Here is a 23,965-nt window from a genome sequence, read left to right on the forward strand (position 1 = left end):
CAAAAACAGGTTTATGTACTTATTCATTTCAGACTTGAGTTGAATCTAGTTCCTTTTCTGATACCATTAAAATGGATTAGAGTTAATATCAAACTCATGTCTTTTTGTTTTTATCCCACTTGCCTGAATCACATAAGGTGACATACAGCACTTAGGGGAAAGGGTCTTGAATAGCATAATGGTATTACTGTTTTTTTCCCCTTTGCTTTTTATTTCTAGCCCATGTTCTTGCAAACCTACCAAAATCCAAGGCACTTAGAGATATAATTTCTCAATATATATATCAATGGACCATGTAAATTACATATACATTTCAATTTAATTTCATAAACATTAACTGAACACCTCTTATGTAGCTAGAAGTATGATAGTGCCTATGCAAATGATGAGCATAAACATAATCGGGCCTCCATATTAACATCGTTCAGTAGAAAAGCCATGCACGTATGAAATTAAGAAAAAACAGTAACAATATAAAATGTCAAGTTTAAGGGCTATAGACATTGTTGGTACTTAAGATTTATTGCTGTTAAGTGTTACGAGAGACAATGCATTAGCTCTAATTTGGCAGTAATGACTACACTTCAGATTTTTGCAGATAATCAGTTATTCCTTGAGTTAAAATAGTTTCAAAGGTGTCAGATCTTATCAGTTTTTCTGGACAGTGAATTCCTGGTAGGAAGTTTCTGTGAATTGTTCTGCAACTCTCCCCATCCATGCCCCCCGCCCCCCATATAAATTAGCACATGGCTGTAGTCGCTTAATACCATTGCTTGATTGAGTTTTAGGACAATGAAACAGGAAAATACTGTAGTGCTCTAGAGATCTTTCTTTTGCTCCCAGAGTACATAAACTCTTTATTTCCTTATTTTCTCACACAGTGTAACTGGCACTATAAGTATTAATATTGCAACATATCTAATGTGCACCTCAAATACTTTATTCTCATTGACATCTCAAATTTATTTTAAAAGAACATTTTAATTAATTTAGAATGAAAATAAGTCAACCACAACTAATTTAAAAGATTCAAAAGATTTTGAAATATGTCTGGAATGACTCATCATCCAATTATTCTCAAGTGTTTAAAATAAATCCCTGTTCGATAAGTTTGGAGACTCTAGAATATTAAGTGTTTGGCTATAACCTTGGAGTAAACTAGTTTTTCAAAACACACCAAATAAAAATATTTTAATGACATGATTTGGGGAATATACCTGTAAAAGCTATTCTAACGGCAAATAACAATTTGTTTAATTTAGCCAAGGATTTGCATTCTTTGTAAGGTTGTTTCAAATCTTTTTAATTTTACTCAGATCCCTATCCTGATACCATTTCCCTTATAACACCCAGAATGTAAAATGAGCCTTTGATTATTTTAGCTGTTAAAAATCAGGAAACTGAACAAGCTTTCCTCACTATCTGTTCCTTTGTCTCTCTTCGTCTCATCTAATAATCTGATTTTCAACCTCAGAAGGAGGCTAAGCCTCTTTGCCAGGACCATCTCTACCTGTGGTTCTTGTCATCCTCTCCCTCTCCCTCTCCCTCTCAGGTCCCTGCTACATACACCAACCACTCTCTTCGGTTGCCTTTTTTTCACCTTAAAGTATTGTATTCCATTCTTAGAACAAATAATAAAAAAAAAACTTCATAAGACACCTTTCCTTTGTCTATACTCCTTGAAACAACTAGCCTACCTGATCTTCTGCCTCCTTTCACTCCATTCCTTGACAGAGAAGTTTTTGTTCAAAGGTAGGACAGGGAGCTAGCACCTACCAAAAGGTGGGCTTGCTGCTGCTTTGAAAGCCTTGTGGCAGTATCATCACTTTTTTGAGACCTGTGATTCCCCAGACATAGTTCTCCAAATTGCTTGCTGTTCTGTCAACTTCTCCAAAGGTCTCCTCACTCCTCTACCTGAACCCAGTCGCTCTGCCTTCTAATTATCCTTCTAGTCACCTTCCAACCAGGATTTTGTTCCTTCACTGCACAGAGCCTGCATGCCTCCCTTGTGCCTGCTGATAGGTAAAACTCCCCCAGCCAGACACTCAGCTCTTACACTGTGGCTTAGTCTCGGCTTCTCCCACACGCCCTACCATCAAGCTAACCTCAATTATGTTCCACTCACCGCCCGGGACTTTCCAACCTCCAGGCTTGGAATGACTTTGCTTACTCCCAGGGGAGGCCTATCAGCATCTATCAAACTTCAAAGACCAAATTCTCACCAATGTTCCACTATTTCAGAGCTTTTGTCTGAGTTCTGGAAGAATTTATTGGGATCTGGTGACGCTGATCCCATCCTCGGCTCACCTTCCTTCACAAGGACGCAGGTTCTCTGAGGGGGCCACTAGGTCCTCTGACATAGAAAGGTGAACACGGAGTCTGATGGACTTGGGTCTGAATCTTCCTCTTCTTTCTCTGTGGTCAGAGGCAGGTTTCTATCTTTAATCACCAGTTTCCCAAAATGGAAGACTGGAATAGCAACACCCCTGCCCCCATAGAATTATGGTAAAAATTACAAGAGATAGCAAAGAAGTATCTGGCACCCAAACATGTTTATAGATTTGATTCCTCCCCTCGCCCCAATCAGGTCCAAATTACTTAGTTTAGGCTGAAGCTGACTGTGGTAATAAAATAAGTCACAACCCCCACCGCCACCCTCCGCCCCCTTGTTTTGGGCAGGCTACAGGATATAAATGCAAACATTTGACTATTTCACATCTATTCTTATTTCCCTCTAGAGAAACAGAAAAAGAAGACTTACTTTAAATATTCTTCCTTGAAATAAAAACAGAGGGAAGGAGCGAAGAAGAGAAAGGGGAGAGATAATTCTATTATATGAGGAAAGTAAAAGGCAATTCAATTGGAAGCACAAAAGTATTTCCAAAACACTGTATTTATAAAGCCTAAATTCTTCAGATTTCAAAATACTACAAACACAAGTCAGCCTGCAAATGAAATAAGTGTTTCCCATTTACTCCAAGCTTTCTGAAGTAACTTGCTTGTAGATGAATCTTAAGCAACTGCTTGCCTGTTTTCTTAACATGGCCTGGCCAGGAGTTGTAAACGTTGGCTCAGAAGACCTGGTTTAGCACTGACCAGCCAACACGCCTCACAGCTTAGTCCTGAGTAGAGCTATGAGCCAAATTATGCCTTGGCTCTCTGAAGAAAAGAATTATCCTAAATAACCACAGCAAAAGGAAGTGGGGAGGTTCTTTTCTAATCACACAAGTTAAGTTGGCTAAATCCTGTCATTTTCTAAGCCTCCCACAATAAAAATAGCAACTATAAATGTGAGAAAACATCCCGGGACCTAACTTCTACATAATATTACTGATTCAGTTCCCTTTTTGGGAGGCCGAAAACTTCCCCCAAAAGAAACCTACATTACTTTTAATCTGCCACAGAGCTTGGCATCACATCAGTCATCTTAAGAAAATCTAAGAACTTCGAAATGCATAAATCTCCAGTAAACTGGATCTTTGTAACATATTCATTCTTAATGTTTTGGCAAAGTACTCCATGTCACTAGCTTCACTGGTGGAAGGTTATTTTCCAGTTGTCAAATAATCTTTTCCTATTTAAGAGTCAGAAATAAAAACACTTACTCATAAAGAAATTAAATAATTTGGAACACAAATAACATTAAGTATTTATTTGAAAAACATTTTCTATTTAAGTAAAATGGCAAATCAGCTATAGTAGCTTCTTACTACTAATTCTAATTTGCACTCACAGTCACTTTTATTCATCATATTCAAAGATATTGCTACAGAAAACTATTTCACAAAGTATTTAGAAAAACATATATACAGTCTGTCCAACAGAAAGTTAATTAAAATAACGAAGCCAGGTGATACAAAACTAAGATATAAAATAAGCTGACATTTATAAACACAAATAAATAAATATGTACAAAAGAGTCCATGCTAACAGTGGACAAAGAAAAGCTTTACAGTACAAGTAATGGTAACGAGAACGGAAAATATTTCAGGATCCTAGATTAAGACTCTAAAACAATGTGGGAAAAAGAAGGAAAAAAACAAAAAACAAAAGAGAGTCTAAATTGATATTATTCTCAAAGTTAAGCTAACCTTAATTTTGGCTCCACAGCTAAATTCCTTTAATTTTGTTCTCAAGGTGGCTAAATGAAGGTGAGAATTGTATGTTTAGAACTGAGGGTAGAATTTGGCTTAATCATTTAAGTCCATTTGCAAATGTTTCTCTTTGTCTGTTTCGACATTTTTCCTTACTTGGTTACTGGAAATTTCTAAAGTGGAGCTGACATTGTTGTCCAATATGGAAAAAAAATAGTCTTTTTTATTTTTTTTATTTTTAGATCTGGATAAATATGAGTAGAAATTAAAACCACTTTTGAAGCTGTTTCTTAATTACTATTAACTCAGTAAGCACTTTGAGTAGAAATCTCACAGTAGAAAGCTCATCAAATTCTATTACAGATCTCTAAGGTTTGGGAAAAGGTATGTGAAGATTCAGCGACTATTTAAAATTAATTTTCATCTATATGTAACCTCTGTCAGAATCAACAGCCTGTTAATATATGCCTACAGAAAAGGACTCAGCTCTACTGTAGTGAATCTTAGAGACCTTAAGATTTACTATCCTCTCCTACTATATACACTCCTCCCCTGTGAGAGCCAAGTTGGGTAGTGCTCAGGTCTCCCAGGACAGGGTTCCATGCTACTGCAAAATGGAACAATAATAAAAAACCCACCACCACATTATCTTATCATCCATTCAAGCCTGTCCAATAGCTTATGTTTGAAGATCAGCAAAAGGTGAGAGGCCCCTCGGTGGCTGCATAGCCAGAACGCTCTCCTATGTCTCAGACCAAGTGTTACCTGCTTTCTGCACATAGGGAAAGGCCCCCACGTGCTCAGTTCTTTCTTGGCTCCAGAATGTCTCATCTTCTCATCACTTAGACTGCCACCTCCCAGAACCTGATATTTCCCAGATAATCCAGAGTAAATGTAAGGGTACTGAGACCGATTTCTAAGAAACTCGACACAACTCCATCTTTAAGAACAATTAAAATGTGGTCTCCTACACATTCACTAGCAAGTGTATTACTCAGGATAGTTTGAAAGCTGGGTAAGCTGCTTAATATTATGCACGGCTTGTATGCAGAAATCTAATCCATAAATAACACACCATCTATCTTGCCAGATTTCCTCTGGCTCGTATTATCAGAGGACTTATGTACAACTTGTTTTTAAACTAGCAATTGTAGACCCACGTTTATAAATTATTTTGATTATGATAAGTCACCCATAAGTCTCGGTTTTTATTCCTTGAACAAACTCTTAAATGGAGAAGAGGCTTTTCATTTGTGCAACTGGAAACATCTTAAAGTCTGCAGAGCGAGCACAGAACCACAGAGTCTCGGTGGTTGTATTTCCTAAAAGGGAGAGACTACTGTGCACTGCGAGCCTAATGGAAATTCTCATTCCTCCCGTGAGCCCACAGTCAGTACAGGAGCCAAAACAGAGGAGTAAGAGATTCATTCCTCAGCGACTGCTGGGAGATCCACATTAAGGGAATGTCAACACTAAATTTGATTCAAATGTATGGGATTCAATTATAATGATGATGTTTAAGCCTTGTATTTTGAACAGTAGAAATTTACATGGCCTCATATTAACTAGGTCAAAATGTGGGAAATTCGTTCGTTCTTAAGCATGTTATGGTCTTGACTGTTAAACATTTGGTATAATAAGAAAAAAATTGTTTTCTAATCCTTGGGTCAGACATTAAACATTCTTTTTATATCTTTGATTGACATTTCACTGAAAATGAGGAAATTCATTCATAGAAACTAGCATTGAGATAGGTCTTGTGGGCATCCAAAATAGTTATAAATATTAGTATGCTTCTGATTGTTGGGAAAGATGCTGAAGCAAATGGCCATATCCAAACCTAACTACTGGATGGGGTATAACTAAGCTCTAAATTAGGGTTTGTCCCTAGCTCTGCCTCTCCCTTGTCCTCTATTTACAGTGTCTCCTCCTGAGTTCTGATTAATCTGATTCAATTATATATTTTTTTTAAAAAATCATATTTTCTATGGCTACTGAGTCATGATACTTTCAGTACTAAAGTTTTAGTGATGGTAGAAACTTCCCCAAGGAAGAAATACACTGTAAAGACAGATTTTGAATTTCACAGAAGCCTTCTTAACAAAACACATTATATATATATATGCTGTTACCTAGGTTACAGCACATTTACATCTGCTAGTTACAGTTTTTACTGCTTACAGATCTTCATATTTCTGCAAACTGGTTCCTCTTTCTTATATTAAAGACATCAAAACTTTGTGCTATGGCTGAAGGTGTCCGACATGATAATATTTTTATAGAAGTTATCTGAATGAGCATTGCAGTAACCCTTGACCTTATCGATGACCTGATGGACAGGAATGATTGATGTTTGCTCTCCATCAGCATGGGTCAGTTTTGATGAGGACTTGTCCATAGAAGCATTGTCTGTAAGAAATGACACAAGACATTAGGCTGCAAGAAGAGCTGGTGACATGCCTAAGGGCCACCATCTGGACATTCTATTTTGCACATTGTAGAACACAGAGAAAATGAAGCTCTGGTCCTTTCTTAGGTTAGGTAACAGGCAGCACTAAAACTTGATGCTTTTCACCTTCAAAGTGCATTCTTATGTATAAACGAATGTTAATTTACCTTCTAGTAATCTGTGTTGGGGTTTGTTTTAAGAAATGTTCTTTTAAGTGGTAATTTTCAAAGAGCTAATGAATAGAATAATCAAAAAATTGCCACCAAAAAAAAAAAATGTGTCAAAAGGCTCACAAGAAGGGACAGGTTATATAATAAATGAATTAAAAGATGTGGAAATGTTTATGGAAGAAATGATATGTCTAAGATGTTTTTAAAATAATACAGGGAAGGGAAAAATGTGTAGGTGGCTATGAGTCAAGAAGTACAAGAAATTCATTATACTATCCCCTCTACTTTTTATATATGATTGACATTTTTCATAAAAAATTTTATAAAATGTAATTTTAAAGGATTTTAGACAATAAAAGTAAATGAAAATAAACATAAAAGGCTATGTTGAATACATTTTCCCACGGTTTTTACCTTGTGAAATGACTAGAGTATAGAAAAAAAGACATTTCTTATTATTTTAAATTATAGAAATCAAAATTCTCTTTATCAAAAAATATTTTAAGTATTTTTTTATTAACTGTACTACAGTTTCAGAATGCTGTCATTGGTGACAGCAATAATATCAGAGCAACTGACTGTAATAAAGGACTGCTAAATACCTTTTTGTTGTGCATTTCTCAATATCATGTATTTAAATATTATTTCTCTAGAAGCAAAAACTTTGAAAATTGGTTCAGATGGTGCTCTGAAATTCACTTAAGCACTATAATCTACAAATACACAATGGCTATCTTCATGTGCCCTATGAATATCATATATTTTAAGTATATCATACATATATGTATGATATATGTATGATATATATGTGTGTGTGTGTGTGTGTATATATATATATATACATATATATGTACACACACACACACACACACACACACACACACACACACTGTCTTTTTCATATATATAACGCACAGTACATTTTTTACACCAAAAACATTATGTGTGTGGGTGTATATATATATCAATCAGCCCTGCTCCCTCTCTCAACACATTTTGGAGAAAAAGTCTACCCTAAAATTAACCACAGAAATTTCACACTGATGAAAGAGCAAATATGACCTTCTACAAAGTACTCAGTTCCCTACAGTTGTATCTTTTCTATTCACTGTGGAAGAGGCAAAATATCTATTATAAAGAAACTGCTTCTAGGAATCGTGGCTCCAAAATTGCAAAGCTCACTCCAGCTGTTTTATGTTTTGAGTAAGCTGGACCCAGTATGTGCCAAAACATTAAAAATCCATTAATAATTGGTAAAAACCATTATCATTATATCTGTTGTCTTTGGAAATTGCTCAAATTATTCGACTGTTATCTTGGAACAGACACTAAAAATAAATGAAGGCTGAAATGGGAAATCCCACACTAAAGGAAGCAAGAGCAAATAGATGATTCACGGGAAGGAAGGGCAGAATGAAGCGTGGCGGCAGGATGATTCTGTCCCAGGACTGGTGAGAAAAAGGCTCAGGGCATTCATTGTATAAGGGCCCCTCCCCATTTAGCTCTCAGCAAGATGATTGATTCTGTACTTTCTTCCAGTTCATATATTCACTAGCCATTGGTTTTCTGTTGGGGATTTTTCTATTGACTTACATCTCAATAACAAACAATTTGTGCTTGAAAGTTTTAGAAAACTATATATCCTCAAAGAAACTTCAAGGATATACTCATACTGCTTCACTGACAACTTCCAAGGGAATATATTTTTTAGAGATTTTGACCAGTTCCATTCTCAATAGGTGGCCCAATATTCTGGGTCTTCCCAATCTATTAAAGTAAAATTCTGAGCAAGGGCTCTAGTTCTAGTCCTCTGCTTAGATCACTACATTATGAGCAATATAGATTTTGGATCATAGTTGCAAGTTTGAAAACCAGGGGCTAGGGAAATGAACTATTATTTGACCTATGCTGAAATTTCAAGCAGATAAAAATCCTCAATAAGCAGGCTCAAAACTGATCATTTCTCTTTTATGACTTCTATGAATGTACCATGACATATCTGGTAATTCATAAGAGCAGCAGAAATGTAAAGAATGTCACTTCACTCTCTTCTAACACAAACCTTTTGAATACTGCTTTTTTTTTCTCTTTATTTTACCTGATATATAACCTACTAACATCTCCAGAGCATGGTACATTTCCTAGAAGGAGCGGCTTGCAGACACCCCCATGCAGAGAGAAGAGCCAGCACAGCAATCATTTGAAATTTCAGAAATTCTAGCTCAATGCAGGGATGTCACTGTGCTAGCTGAGAAGTACTGTAGAGAACAAGCAATTTTGCTGGTGCAGCAAGAGTCTTAGTTTAATCCATGCAAATTTTCTCTTACTACCTTGCAAAAAATTCATGCATTCAAAAAGTAATGAAAGTTTACCTGAAGGATCCACTTTTGTTGAAGGAATGCTCTTAGAAGACATTATCTACACCATAAACATATGAATTTCTAGATCAATTCCAAGAAACAAACCAACTAGATATCCATAATGATATGCAGTGACTCTTTGCATACTCTGACACCAGCAGTCACACTGAGTACTGGCTATGTAGCAGAAGGCCACTTGTATGTCAGTTGATGGAAAACCAGAATTCCTTATATCATAGAAGTAATATCATACAACTGACTATATCTTTACGTTAGTTGACAAAAATCCATTTAATCCCAAAGGTTTTATTACGGGAGACTGAAAACGTAAATGAATTCTTTAAAAAATAAAAATATACATTTTGAAACAGCAAAGTTTTTCTTCAGTACCTCCATTTCTGGATTACTTTTTATTTTTTAGTCAGTTTTCCCCATGATCCTTAATACTTTCAAATATTTCATTACTGTTTCCAAAATGCCCCCTATTCCAAATTGTCTACCTTATTACCTTCTCTCCCCTTTTAATAATGGCATTTCTTCGGCTAGCCTCAGCTGTGTTAAGAGGAAAAAAATTCAATTGGTCTAATTCCTATTTCTTCGCAACTGACTTATAATTAACCATTTACATTTTAGAAGGGGAAGCAACATGAGTGTCTAACTTTAAGGTTGATTAAATAAAGTAAAAAATTCACTCATTACAAATAAAAGCTATTTTATGCCAGGAAACTACCAATTAGGTAGAATAATCTATCTCAGACTACCTCAGATAATAGCTGTTACTAATTTTCTTACACAGGTATTTCCAGTAGGAATGCACAGACTTTTAATTTTAGGCAAAACTTTGTGTACTCAAAGACTCAAAGTCTGGATCTTATTCTGGAAGAGAGTCCATTGCTTTTATTAGATTCCCCAAAATATCGTTGACTCCAAGAAACTCTTAAGGTGTTTCAAGTTTTCAGATATTTCATTAATTTTGGAATTAACGAACTGTCTGACACTCAAACATTTTTCCACAGCTCTATCTTGATTCCCAGACAGTGGCCACTCCAGTGGCAGGACAAAGACAGTGGTACAAGCAAGGACTTCTGCAAGAATTCAAATGTACGTAAGGGTCATTTGAAATTTAAGTGTTTGCAGCGTGAGACTTTACACATCGCACAACACACTCCCTTATTTGCAAAAAGCCAAAGATGAATCTTATTTGTGCTGTTTGCCTCTGCTTATGTTCAGTAGCTAAACAAATTCAAAATTAAAAAGTTATTTTCATCATCCTTTTAGAAGCATCTTTAATTAGGAAAGTGCGGGGTGCTAAGTGTTGATAAATGCATTTCTGAGTTTTAATTAGTCCTTAAAAGTAGTAATTCTATTTTCCTTTAAATTATTAAAAGATTCCACCTTTTTACACCATTTACTGGCTACTGCAATAGTCTTTATTTCCCACATTGTCTTCGGGATTGTTCTCACACGTGCTCAGTGTTAAAACATGCGGCCACTGTAAATATCATGAAGACATAAGAGATCAACAAAGATACAGCGTTTCTCATCATCCGGTATCACTTTCTAAATATGATGCTCTCTATTCTTTTATATTTAATTGGTGCTTTTAAACAACAATTGCTGATGACACTTCCGATGCTTAAGGACTTAAGTCTTAAATGTAATACACATCCTGGACAGTGTTGTTTCCTGTTCCCATGCCAATTTGCCATGTAACTTTCATACTATGCTAAAATAATCTGCAACTCAATTTCTATATTTTTAAAATAAAACACATAATGTGTTAAACAAAGACACTATACTTCTTAAAAGAAAACTAAGTTTTGAATCAAATGAAGTTACAATAATACTCAGAGTTATAAAATTATGGCTATCTTGATTCAATTTTGATTGTAAAATTTAAAAAAAAACTAAAATATTCACAAACATGCTAGATAAGTTATTCAACAGATTTTGATTTTCATAAATTTAAAATTAGTACCTTAATGGGCTCTGTGATATATCAATCTTCACGATATGCCAATTTTCACAATGAAAACATGATGAGAACTGTACCAGAGAACACCTTTATGACATGGCCAGAAGGACTCACCTGTGTGGCTATTCCTTTTGAAGAAGGTGGTAGAGCTGGATTTAGATTTGGATGTAAGGTAGGTTGAGTTAGAACCAACAGAGCTTGAGGACAATGACTTTCCTAGATTATCAGAACTTTTCTTGATGATATTGGTAGCCGTCTTACTCCAGTCTGAAAGAAATGACATCTCTCCATGAATCTGCTTCAGAAAGAATATGTTCTGCCCAGAAGAATCATCACTGAATTATTTAGGTAACTTATCGAGAGCATTAAATATGTAAATAATAATAAACTAAAGAAAGAATACGTTTCTTACTTTGTTTAAAATTCTACTTTATTTTTTTAAATTTTATTAGTTTCAAATATATAGTACATCGGTTAGACATTTATATAGGTTATAAAATAATTGCCCTAACTGCTCCTTCTCTCTTTTGGCCCTCCATCTAGCCATTACATTAATGCTAACTGCATTCCCTATGCCATGAACGTCTATCAACTACTAATTTGTACATCTTTAACCATTCACTCTGTTCTCTACTTTAATATCCTAAGGGTGAGAAGTAACCACTGATGGCTAAAAAAAAAAAGTAATATTTTTTCAGTTTTTCTTTTAATAGTATTGAGAAAAATCTCTTTGCCTAATTATGTATTTGAAGACCTCAAAAATGTGGAAAGGTGGGTATGGTATAGTGGAACCTCTGGATATCTCACTTGTTAAATTAGACATAAAACCTCAAGCAACTCATTTAACTTGTCAGGATTTCACGCTTCTCATTTGCAAAACAGAAGGTCAAGCCCAGAGTCTTCAGACCTGCAGTTCTCATATTCTAAGACTCCAACTAAGCATCTTCACACACCCCACCTTTACAACTTGCTACCATTGGGACTGGGTGGCTCTGACAATGGAAGAACAGATGACAAACATTTCTCACTACTACTCCTAGATGTAAAAACCAATTACCAACATGTCCCTTTACCTGAGTTGTCTGCTAACCGAAATCTGCCACAGCAGAGATGCCGCCTCCACTGTTTCTGAACATTCTCCTTCATAGCACAGTGGAAGATAAATATAAATAAGCCTAGGACAAAAGAAAATATAAACATTTAACCCAACAGACACAGTTTTAAAGATAAATCTTATAAAACACATGAATTTGCTCTACAATTTATTTATTTTTTTTACATCTGAGTCTCTAAGAAACAAAATACTAAGGAATCTTATTAAAGTAAGATTGACTTAGATGACTTAATCCTTTAGAACAGAACACAGAGGCTCAGATAAAACCAGAATAGCTATATGGATCTGATTCTGTCTTTTCATGTTCTGTTCACATTTGTTTTATGTGAAAACACTTCACAAAATTAAAAAAAAAGAGAGAAAAAACTGAAAACATCTACATGAGCTCATCATCTACTTCAATTTGTGCATTTGAAACTATTTTATTTATGCATGTTATTATAAGTTTGGGTCACTGAAAATACCCATTTGAGTATTTTTGCAGATCAAAAGTGGCAAAAATTGGCAAATTCATGTGGCTCCACCTGGCCTGCTTTAGTTTATCAACATTTTAATGGAGAAATATTTCTGCATTGTGAAATAGTCTCATATTTATAGTCCCTCCCCATTCCTACAAAAACTAATCATCTCACTTGTGCTTTGAAAGCCAACCCCTTTTAACTTTTTAAGAAATTTACTTCTGCATTTTAATCTCCCTTTGCTATCTCATCGATTTCTCTCTCTATACTTAGTTATTCCCATTACTTACAAGCATTTTCTACTAACTCTTTTAAAAACAAACAAAAAGTTCCTCTTTTAACCACTAATTATCTTCAAGCTTCAACTTCTCCATTCCCTTTCCCAATAAAACTTCCTGAAATGGTTAACTTTAGCTGTCTCCATTGTTTCTCATTTCTTCTCAATGCATTCCTAAAAGGTGATTATCTACATCCATGATGACACTACGAATGCTCTTGTGAAGGTCACAATGACTTTCATATTGCTAATTCAGTTTTACATTCGCATTTTACTTGACCTCTCAACAGCAGTCAACACAACTGACCATTCCCTCATTCTTGAAGTGCATTCTTGATTTAAAAAAAAAAAAGCTGGCTTTCTTCCTAACTTGCTCCCTGGTCTCCTTAGTAAAATCTTTGGCTTTACTTTTAAATGTTGACAAATCCATGACTCAGTCCTGGGTTTCTTTTCTATGGCTACACTGTTCCAGTAGGTACTAATCTCCTCTAGTCATGTTGTACAAGGACCATATGCAAACTTTCATATTTGCCCCTATTACCTTCTCTCCACAATATCACCAGGACTACAACCCATACTGCTTCCAGGACATCTTCACTTGGCTGTACCTCCGTTCAGCACCATCTTAAACTCCTGATGTTCTAAATGGAAGTCCTCTTCATCAGTGCCCTCAAGTCAACATATCCAGCTCATTCCTGCCCATTACCACTTCGAAGACTCTTCTTTCAGATCTCTCCATAACAGGTCCCTACCTGTCCATTCAGGTCTGAGATCTATCGTTAACTCCTCAAAGAGGCAACTTTCGAATGTTTATTTGTATTTTTAATGTTTCCTCTAGTCACACCCTTGCACATTATCTATTTTTGTCATGGTACTGATCAGTACCTGATATTCCTGTATTTCTCATTTATTAATTTATTTGTTTGCTTGATTGCCTCTTGCTAGTAGATAGTAAGCTCCAAGAGCACAGGAATGTTTGTCTATTCAATATTATACTGGTCATTTCTAGAATATGCCAAGAACTAAGCCAGAACTCCAAAAATATTTCTTAAATGAATGATTAACTGCTCATCTATTCTACAGGAGTTAATTGAACACTTACATGCACATTTTAATGTGTTATATGTGTTTGGGGATGAAGGCTTAAAAACAGGAGTGAGAAGAACACATATTAAGGGGTGAGAGTACACAATAAAAATACGTTTAAGGCAAAAGTTTCTGAAAAGCATGCAAATTAGTTGCCAAGGTACTGCTTTGGTAATATACCATACTAAACAGAATGTCTTCATAAGGGAGGTGTTTTAGAGGCTATAGGGCTTGAACTGAACCTAAAGAAGGCTTCGGATCAGGAGGTAAGGGAAGTTTCCAAAAAAGCTATTTCATTCAGTAACTACTGAGCACTTCTGGACAGGAGGTACTGTGTTTTAGGAGTTGGAGGTTCAATGGTGAACCAGGTAGATGATCATTGCTTTCATGTGGTGGTGAAGGGTCTAGCACAGAAAAGCATAAAAGTAAAAACAATTACAGTGCACTTAATAGACAATAAGACTTTATCTGTTCTTTTTGAATAGAGGGTATCCATTAAGAAAACTGTAAATTCCATTGTAGAGTGAAGAATTGGAAGTGAGAAAAAGTACTGAGAGTACACTCTTTTGATGTGCACAGTTTAATTTGCAAAATATGTCTAAGGTTATGCTTATCTATTTTTTCAATATCTTAACTCAAAATGACCCATAATTTTACTCCAGAATAAATTACATTAAATTATTAGAGGAGTGTGCTGGATTTCTCCAGGGTGGGCCTGACTGCTGTGAAATGGCCATGGCTGCTTTTCTTCCTCTGGATCTGGCTTCTTGCTTGGTCATCCGTGAGTGCCTGACACTTAGTAGGTGCTCTATAAATTTCTACTGAAATTGCTGGTTGAAAACGATTGCATATTTTGACTTGCAAAAGAATGCCACCATGAAAATATTGATGATTAAATTTTGGTTACTGATTTCAAATGGATGACCAGCCTATTAAAAATACCTGGGAAATTCAAACACTTTTATCTCTGAGAGGTATAAATAAGGCATTCAATGACTTAAGTGAAGTAACAGTAATCAGTAATCTTATCATTTTATTATTACATTATTTCATTTTAGATATATTTATAGGCAAAAGACTTTTATTTTATATCATTTATTGCTAATATATCCTAGTGACCTATTTACCTGAAATGATATCAGATAGGGTAGGGAAGTTCTAATTTTAAAAGAGCTAATAAATATAAATCAAATTTCAATCATCCAGAACACACACACACTCCCCTCCTGTGGACAGAGAGGTAAGAAAGAAGCTGGGTTCAGGAGGAAAATCTGAAGAGAGAAGGATACCTCCTTGCAGATTGGCCTGGCCTGTGCTGAGGGATGGCAAGTCTCATAGTAAGAGAAAGATTTTTTTCCACACTCAAAATCCTTCAGAACTAAGAGCTGCAGGCTGATACACCTTCCCAGGAATTCAGGAGGTCCCATCACTGGATTAGGCCCTCATCTTCACATTCTGACTAAAAATGGCTTTTCAAAGCCTTCTCCCACCTACAGCCCTCCATTCCCTCACCAGTTTGCTGACACAGAAAATTACTAATGCTTACTAATGCTTACTAATAAGTAAGCATGCTTTGTATCACAGGCATTGTAAATAGCCAAAGTGTCTAAATAATTGGAATTGGTTAACAGACTCTTTTAAGTTTTTAAGAGGTGGTGGCAGTTTCAGAGTAAAGAAAACAGAGGGCTTGGAAGTCTGAGGTAAGGTCAACACAGGTTACAGATGAAAGAGGCTGCGGTTGAGAGGCTCGGCCTCAGGTTTACTCAATGTTTATTAACTAGGGCAGAATGTGCAGAACTTGTTCTTGGAAGGATTTCTGTCACAAAACTGAAAATATAGGTAACCGTGTGTTCTTTAAACAACTGTTTAACAAAACCATGTATTAGAGTTGGAAGAGATTATAAACTCCAATGGAGAACTCGTTCTCAGTCATTACTCAGTATAGGGCCTCACATTGAGCAACTGATTTTCTTTTAGTTGAGGGGTGAAATTTGCTAGACATTGCTTCCCTTAACACTCAGTAGTTTTTATAGATGTTATGTATATTGGAGGAAAAAACTTCAAACTGGTGTTTTGAGGATACTGGAAGAGAACTAGTTCTCGGATTGGTTTTTAGGCCTTGCTGGGATGCTAAAAAGTGAATTACTTTGAGGATGTGATACTGATCACAGTCACAGAAGAGGATGCTAAATATAAGATAAAATGGACTTTGTAAAACAATTTTTTAGATTGTGTAGTACAGCTACAAATCATAATTATATAACATTAGATGATACCCCCTATTTTTAAGCAACCACATTTGCCTGTAAATATACAGACCCAACAAGTTTAAGAGCCCTTGAACACACATTAGAGTCAAAATCTGATACATCTGTAAAATTATGTGACAGAAGAGAACTCATCTAAATGCTCTATTTCTACTCTGAACTGTGATGTGATCAGGCAGTTAAATAAAATAAGCATGAGAAATTAGAATTCTTAGGAATGAATATATTTTTAATTTCCAAGGTATTATGCAGATTCTTTTGTCATGAGATATGTTTCCATTTTAAATGAGAATAGGATTCTCCTAATAGGTTATTTTACTATTTGTAGTAACTAGCCCTTTTCACCAGAATTTAAATTAGTCTCGCAATAACTATCATACCAAAATTCTTTCAGGACAAAACCTCCCTTGTAGAGTTCGGCCATGGGAAATGTGGTAAGTATCCATCTGAAAGACTGTGTGTGTGTGCAGTATGGAAAGAAATTCTCTTTCAGGAAGGAGGAATAGAAAATATAGCAAGAGAGCCAAGGGCACTTGGAGGCCAAAGTGAGAAAATAGAGGGTTATTCCTTCTTTGATTCTGAGGTGTTTTTTTTTTTTCTCCTCCATCTACTTACAGATTTGGGTGCCAGAAGCAGAACTAAAATAATGAGTTCTGAGTTAGCATTCAAGAGAATCCGTTTGATATTTCATCCCCATCTTTGCTCCTTTGCTAACAAATGTTTTTCCTTTGAGAATCTTCATATCAACTGCACAGCCCCTCAGACTAGCTCTTCTACCACCTGGAAAAATATGTTCTCCTACCCTTCTTAGCTGTGACCAGGGACCATGATCATCAGCCTTTACTTTTCACAGTGTCTTACAGCTTTATTTAACTGACCAGGGAGTAGGGATCATTGCCCATAAAAATTGGAAGCTAAAATGGCTCCAAAGATTGAATTCAGAGTTAAAGCCTTTACTTCATCTTGATAGGCTTGCACTAGTTTTATGAAACCTTTATATCTCACAAAACAGAGTTCATGATGGTCCTTTATTTTGGTGAATCATAGCCCGAAAAACCAGCAGCTGATGCCTCTAAGCCAAAGTTCCTTAGCAATAGTTTCTTCAGCTTGATAACTGCCTAGATTCTTTATTTTACCTACAGGAACGCATATTCCCCACTAGAATGAGCAAAACAAAAACTTAAACCTACTTTAACTGAACAGATTCCCAACCAGTCCTTCCCTGCTCATCCCACCCTCACCCCTGCCTTCCTTCACCTCCATCTTTCACTCGCCAGATGGTATCTGCTCACTTAAAAAAAAGTAGACGAATATGTGAATTCAAAATGCCGTAATTCTCAGTAAATTTTGTAATTTTCTCATTTAAAATAAATGACATTTTCAGTTGTGATGGAGGAAGGGTGTTGCTAGTATATGGGAAAGCAAGCCTGCTTTTGGGTTCCATTAGGGAGGAAAATGTAATAAATCCACTTCCTCAAATCCTCCTAGAGAAGCACCCCACAGGCCAAGGCTGGTTCATCACATATAGTAAAAAGACACCTTAAAGAGTGTTCTAAATGTAGAGTGAGAAACATTCTGAAAATCTCATCGAGTAGTGGACTTGTTTTTTTTTTTTTTATCTCTTTTCCTCTCATCTACCTCAGAACACATTCAAGCAGCATGTGGGGCAGAGGTTGCAGGGAATCCTCCTCGTAAGTGTTGGCATTATATTCACTGTAGATTGTATGAGCTTGAGTTTCATCTTGATCTTTGTAAGAGCTATTTAACTATTTATTCAGGAAAAAAAGATCATCTTAGCCTCAACATTTTGGCTAATAATGGGGCCCCCCACATAGAACTCATTCTCTCTGGTTGATTCTGGCAAAGATATGTGACTTTCAGGGGCAGATGTAGAATGAGTAGCCAAAGGGATGTTCTCAGATCTTTATCTTAATTATCAAAAGTTAAAAAAAAAAATTTGCCAGAAACATTTTCCCTTGGATATGCAAATGAACGCTACATGGCAAAGTTTAGGGCAGCACATATTGTCATTCTTTACTGCTTGCTCTAAAAGGTCACTTTCGGCAAAATTGTCATCAATAAATTCTGACAAATGGCCTAAGCTGACCTTTTCTTACCCTGTATAAGAAAGACCCAGAAATATAGTTAAGAGGAAGATTGCAGATACAGGTAGCTTCAGGAATGTGGGATGGGATCAGAATGGGTAGTAACGATGAGTAAATGGTATCTTCATCAGGCCCATGGGCATAAGTGATTCTGGAGTTTTGACGAGAAAATCAGTCAAGAATTAATCAAACCAGGTGTTTAGGCAAAAGAGGCCACATGTTCAAGACAACTGATTTTTGACAAAAAAAAGGTCTAGATGACCTCTGAGCTTCCTAGCAAGCCCGAGTCCAAATCTTCTAACAGCTCATACGTTGTCTGTCACACACAGAGCCAGCTGGCTGCTGGCCTGTGGATCTCTAAGGTTTAGGAAGCTGTTTGGGGACCTCTTGAATCCCGCTTTCATACTACCATGGTGCCCTTTAGAAAATTATTTCCCTGTGGCACTAAATTCCATGCCAAAAGATGAGTAATTTTTTTCCTTGCAGTGTGTGATGTCTCAGCCAACACGAAGTCATTTCAGATGTTAGGGGTATAAAGGTGGTTCATTACCTTGGTGCCAATTCACCATGTGTTGTACGTGTGATTATGACACAGCTTAACTGTCAGGAGGCTTCTAGTCAATAACTTGATTTAATTTTCTTAGTTTACCAATGGGATTAAAATAAAAAAACATATTTCCCTTAATGATTTTTGCTGAATATGGGTAATAGATTAAATTCTCATTTATTCATTAAACATATATTTGCTGCTTTTTTTTTTAAATGGAAGCAAATACTCACTTCTCAGAAACTTCGAAATCAAAAATGAAAGGACAATCATTTGTTTTACTTTTCTGCTTATGCTCGGCTCCAAATGATGTGCCTTTCTATTTCCATATATGCTACATTGTAAATATTATATTGTCAGATTCAGACCAATCTTGAGAAAGTCATTAACTCTTCTGAGCCAGTTTCTCATTTATGAAAGGAAGAAAATATCCTTTCTTGGATACATACCTTCCAGACTTATTACAAGAATTACATCATATCACAGATGTTATGTGAAAGTGCTTTGTAAACCCCAATGCACTATACAAATATCAGTTATTTCTGTTGTTCTGGGCATCTTAATGTTATCAAATTAATTAATAAGTAGACTGATAATACCCTTCTGTGTTTGCCATCCCAGTTTCTATTTGCAGAACCATACGTTGCATCTTTTTGAAAAATTAAATTAATCGAGGTGACATGGATTAACAAGATTATATAGGTTTCAAGTGTACAATTCTATAATACATCAGCTGAATATTGGACTGCATGTTCACCACCCAAAGTCAGATCTCCTTCTGTCAACATGTTTGTTTGATTCCCTTTACCTTTCCTCCCTTTCCCTCTGGTAACCACTAAACTGCTGTCTGTATCTATGAGTTTTTGTTTGTCTTTTTCATTTGCTGCTTTTGGTTTAATATTCCACAGATGAGTGAAAGCATACGGTTCTCAACTTTTTGTCTGGCTTATTTCACTCAGCATGATTATCTCAAGATCTATCCATATTGTCATAAATGGCAGTATTTCATCTTTTCTTATGGCTGAGTAATATTCTATTGTATATGTGTACCACATCTTTATCCAATCATCTATCAAAGGATAATCTGTTTTTTTCCATGTCTTGGCCACTGTGAATAGTGATGAACATCAGGGTGCATATATCTTTACAGATAAATGTTTTCAATTTTTTTGCGGAGGTAGATACCCAGAAGAGGAATTCCTGGGTCATATGGTAGTTCTATTCTTAATTTTTTGAGGAATCTCCATACTGTTTTCCATAGTAGCTGAATCATTTTACATTCCCACCATTATGCTGTCACATATATGCACAGAAGATGGGTTGATTATGCCAGAGACTATTAATCAATATTTTTTCACATGCCTAGAAAAGGAAAGTTGAAGACTGAGGTCTTGGTGTGGGGCTAGACTTTAGAGCCTGGTGAACTTGTCAGGAGAGTTAAACTCCACTATATACTGAAGAAGCCCAATCTATTTCAGAGTGTCAAATACTTTTGTACTGTTAATGAAAAAAAATATACAGTCTGAGATACTGTGCATCACTTGTATAACAAGCAGCTATGTGTATGTGGTGCATCTCAGAGCAGCAATTCAATCCTGCAAGTGCAATAATACTGCCAAGGGATATAGATGCTATGAAGACTCTGGCTAAAAGCTTCTCAGCAACCAGGGAGTGGCCTTTTATTTCTTTAGGATGAATTACATTATATTTCTTGAAGCGAAGGCTAATGCTCTCAGGCATGTGAATCATGATATACTTTCGCCAAAACATCTGTTCTTTCTTGAATAGCAATATGTATGTTATACAATTTTCTTAAGTTGTATTCTTCAGAAAAAATTATAATCTCTAATAAAACGATCTGCTAGTTTCAAAAGTTTTATCCTGGGAAAGCCATAAAGATAGCAAAAGCAGATAGCTATGGAATTACACCATGTTAAGATATATTTATCTTCTTATCTTAGAGAAAAAAAAAATCAATGAAATAATAAATAACGAGTGAAATAGGCAAAATAAAAAGAATAAAACAATACACTGTGGAAAATTAGAAAATAATAAACTCAGTTTCAGCCTCGATTCAATTATGATTTCAATTGCTTATTCAAGCAAGTAAAATTTTAGTTATAGCCACACAGACTATAATAATTTTCTGATATCCATTTAGTATGCTTTTTGGCCATTAAATGTACAGTTATAAGTGTACATAAAAATAAAAATACATTTAAGAATAATAAAAATAGAAAACATTAAAAATAAATATAAAAATAAAGCACACAAAATAATTATATAAAAATAAAACGAGTAATTGTGGGGATCACTTCATGGATTGTATGTCTAGCTTTTTAAAATTTAAAATTAAAAAATAAAATTAAAAAAACAAAAGTAAATAAATTATATAATCAAAAAATAAAGCATAAATAAAATTTTAATACAAATTGATGTGAGTACCCATATAACTACACATATATGTATGTGTTTGTATACAAACACATTCTACATATACAAAGACATACATACATTTATGTACGCATTTACTTCTAAGAAATGTTGACGTTTTAACCAACTATACACATTTCCAAGAATCTCAAAAGTTTTAACCAAATTTTTGAAAACATTCAGAAAAGTGGAAAGAAATCTACAAGAGCCACTCCTGTGATATGCATGCTTTGACATCACTGTAGATTCATCCTGAACACTTGTCCATCCTGCAGTTCCCACCTCTATAATACTATAGGCATTCATAATAAATTCAAAACTTGTGGTATTCATAATGAAGACCCTGCGGATTTTTAGATGCTCAACTATAAGCTACATCTGAGAAGATTAAAAGTTTGTTAAGCATAGTTTTAGTTTCAGAACATTGTATTACATTAACTCTTTGGCCATTGCTAAGTCTCATAATGATAGGCTTCAATTTACCATAATATTACATTAACAAGGAGACCTCTTACTCAAATCATTAGAAAAAAAAACCAACGATGAGTGTTTTGTAGTAGCATACTTCCTAAATTTCTCTTGACTCTTGCTCACCTCTCTCCAGCTTCCTCATCCCCACCATAATCTAAAATACTGGACCACCTTACCTCACCTGGACCATTGCAACAGCCTCCTACATGCTCTCCCTACACATAGTATTGGGCTGCTCTAATCCCGTCTTTACATTATGTCCAGCTTCATCTTTACAACATGCCCATCTGATCATGTCATTTCACAGGCCTAAAACTTTTCAAAGACTTCCCACTGCTCTCACAGAGATTGAAACATGGGGCCTTGTGGTCTAGCTCTGGACTCTCTTTTTTGCCACACCAGTGTCACTCTCCTGCTCTTTCTCAGTTCTGAGATTCTGTAAGCTTCCTTGAGCATATGCTATAATCACCAGCTAGAGCAGATCCTCAAATGATGTCATTTCCTTATAATGTTGACGAGGTGCCACAGGAACTTAACGTTTATATCAATTAGCCTACAGTAAAACTGGTTACCTTAGATGTCATTTTGCTTAAAGTCACAGAACCTATGGACCACACTAATTGAGCCTTACTATATAGCATATTTTTTGCACATGAAATGCCCTCTACCTTAAATAGCCTCTGCCGGACTTTCATTCCCACCTTTCACCTACTTAATGCATACTGAACCTTCAGATTTCAGTTTAGATACCATGTCTTCTGTCATCTGCTCTCTATACCATCAGCTACTTTTATATGGTGACATAATTGATTAACATCATAACATCAGTCTCTCCTACTAGAATATAACATCCATGAGGCAAAGGGATCATGTCAAGGGTCAAAGTTGCTTTTTTTTTTTCTTTTTGCAATTGTTTTTTTGCTGGAATAAAGACTATCCAGAAAAAAAAAGAAATAAACATAATGTAGTTTCTCTAAATACTTTCTGAGTTCGTTTTACATTCACTGAATTGTTTCTTTAAACTGTCTAAATTCTACATGTTTCTCTGAATAAAGCATATACTTTTAACAACAAACAAACTGCTCTTGAAGTTTCAGAAAATGACACGAATAAACCGTAAGTGAATTTCTGTAGCATCCTGAGAAGGTTTTGTACCAGCCTGGCCAGTAAGCAATTGTTAGTCGACTTGTGTGCTCTGTATCATAACCTTTCAATTTAAATTTCCTTTTTAGGAGGTGTTTTTTATATCACTGGACATGCAGAAATCTGTTCTGAATTTATATAATTTAAATTTAGTCTTAAAAGTCAGTGATTTATGTAGAATAGAGCTTGATGATGGTTTACAACATTTTTCCCTCCTGACAGGAGACCTATGCTGGGAAAAATAAAACATCTCACTTCTTATTAATGGAAACAGAGCTGAACAGACAACTGTAGCTGTTGAAGGTTACTGAAACTGCCAGGAAATTCTAAAAGCAAAAACAAGGTTGGGCTGGCAGATTAATGTGCCTTTCATGTACAATCTTGAAATATAAAACCACGGAATTTCTAACGTTAATAGATATTTTTGTCAATATTACCTAGGTACACTTATGTTGTATGTTATAGAAAAGATTAAATAGAGAAAAACTCACTGTATAAAGCTAGATCCTAATGAAGATGTATTCATATGCTGCCTCTTGAGTTTCCAACTCTTGGAGGTGTACTTGAGGCTTATTCTATTTACAAAAGATAATGAGCACACATATTTCCTCCGTTATGGGAGAGTGAAGCTGAATAAAACTTGCTAAACTAATTAATGAGGATTTATGTCAAAGGATCTCATGTTGGATTTAGGTTATCTCCAAAGCCCCTCCCGTTCTTCATCCAGAAATACATTTAATCATTTAACAAACAGTTGTGCACCAACTACATGACAGATTTTTTTTTTTTTTGCATGCACTCATTAGCTAGTAGGAAATCTAGGAGGAAAAGTAAAGCAGATACATACAATACAAAACACTACACAGTCTCCTGCAGAGAAATACAGACTGTCCTTAGAACACACCTGTAGAGAGCACCTGACTAGGCATCTCATTTGGTGATTAGCACAAACCTTATTTCTACCATACTTTTTGCCCCAGCACAGATCTGCTCAGCTTTAGTCAGCTCTTCCTTCC

At 35.5% G+C, this 23,965-nt stretch overlaps 1 protein-coding gene across 1 annotated transcript in view; it reads right to left on the minus strand.

The window, feature by feature from the left end:
- Nucleotides 1-3,621: 3,621 nt before the first annotated feature.
- Nucleotides 3,622-23,965, minus strand: part of ADGRG6 (adhesion G protein-coupled receptor G6) — a 129,508-nt gene continuing 109,164 nt past the window's right edge. Inside the window, exons 22-24 of the mRNA XM_006915419.3 lie at nucleotides 12,122-12,223; nucleotides 11,163-11,315; nucleotides 3,622-6,503 (exon numbers count right to left, since the gene is read on the minus strand). Coding sequence (XP_006915481.1) covers nucleotides 6,325-6,503; nucleotides 11,163-11,315; nucleotides 12,122-12,223 — 434 coding nt within the window. The 3' untranslated portion in view covers nucleotides 3,622-6,324. The remainder of the gene's footprint in view (nucleotides 6,504-11,162; nucleotides 11,316-12,121; nucleotides 12,224-23,965) is intronic.

The sequence above is a fragment of the Pteropus alecto genome, unplaced genomic scaffold (genome assembly GCF_000325575.1).
Source record: "Pteropus alecto unplaced genomic scaffold, ASM32557v1 scaffold185, whole genome shotgun sequence".
Lineage (NCBI taxonomy): Eukaryota > Metazoa > Chordata > Mammalia > Chiroptera > Pteropodidae > Pteropus > Pteropus alecto.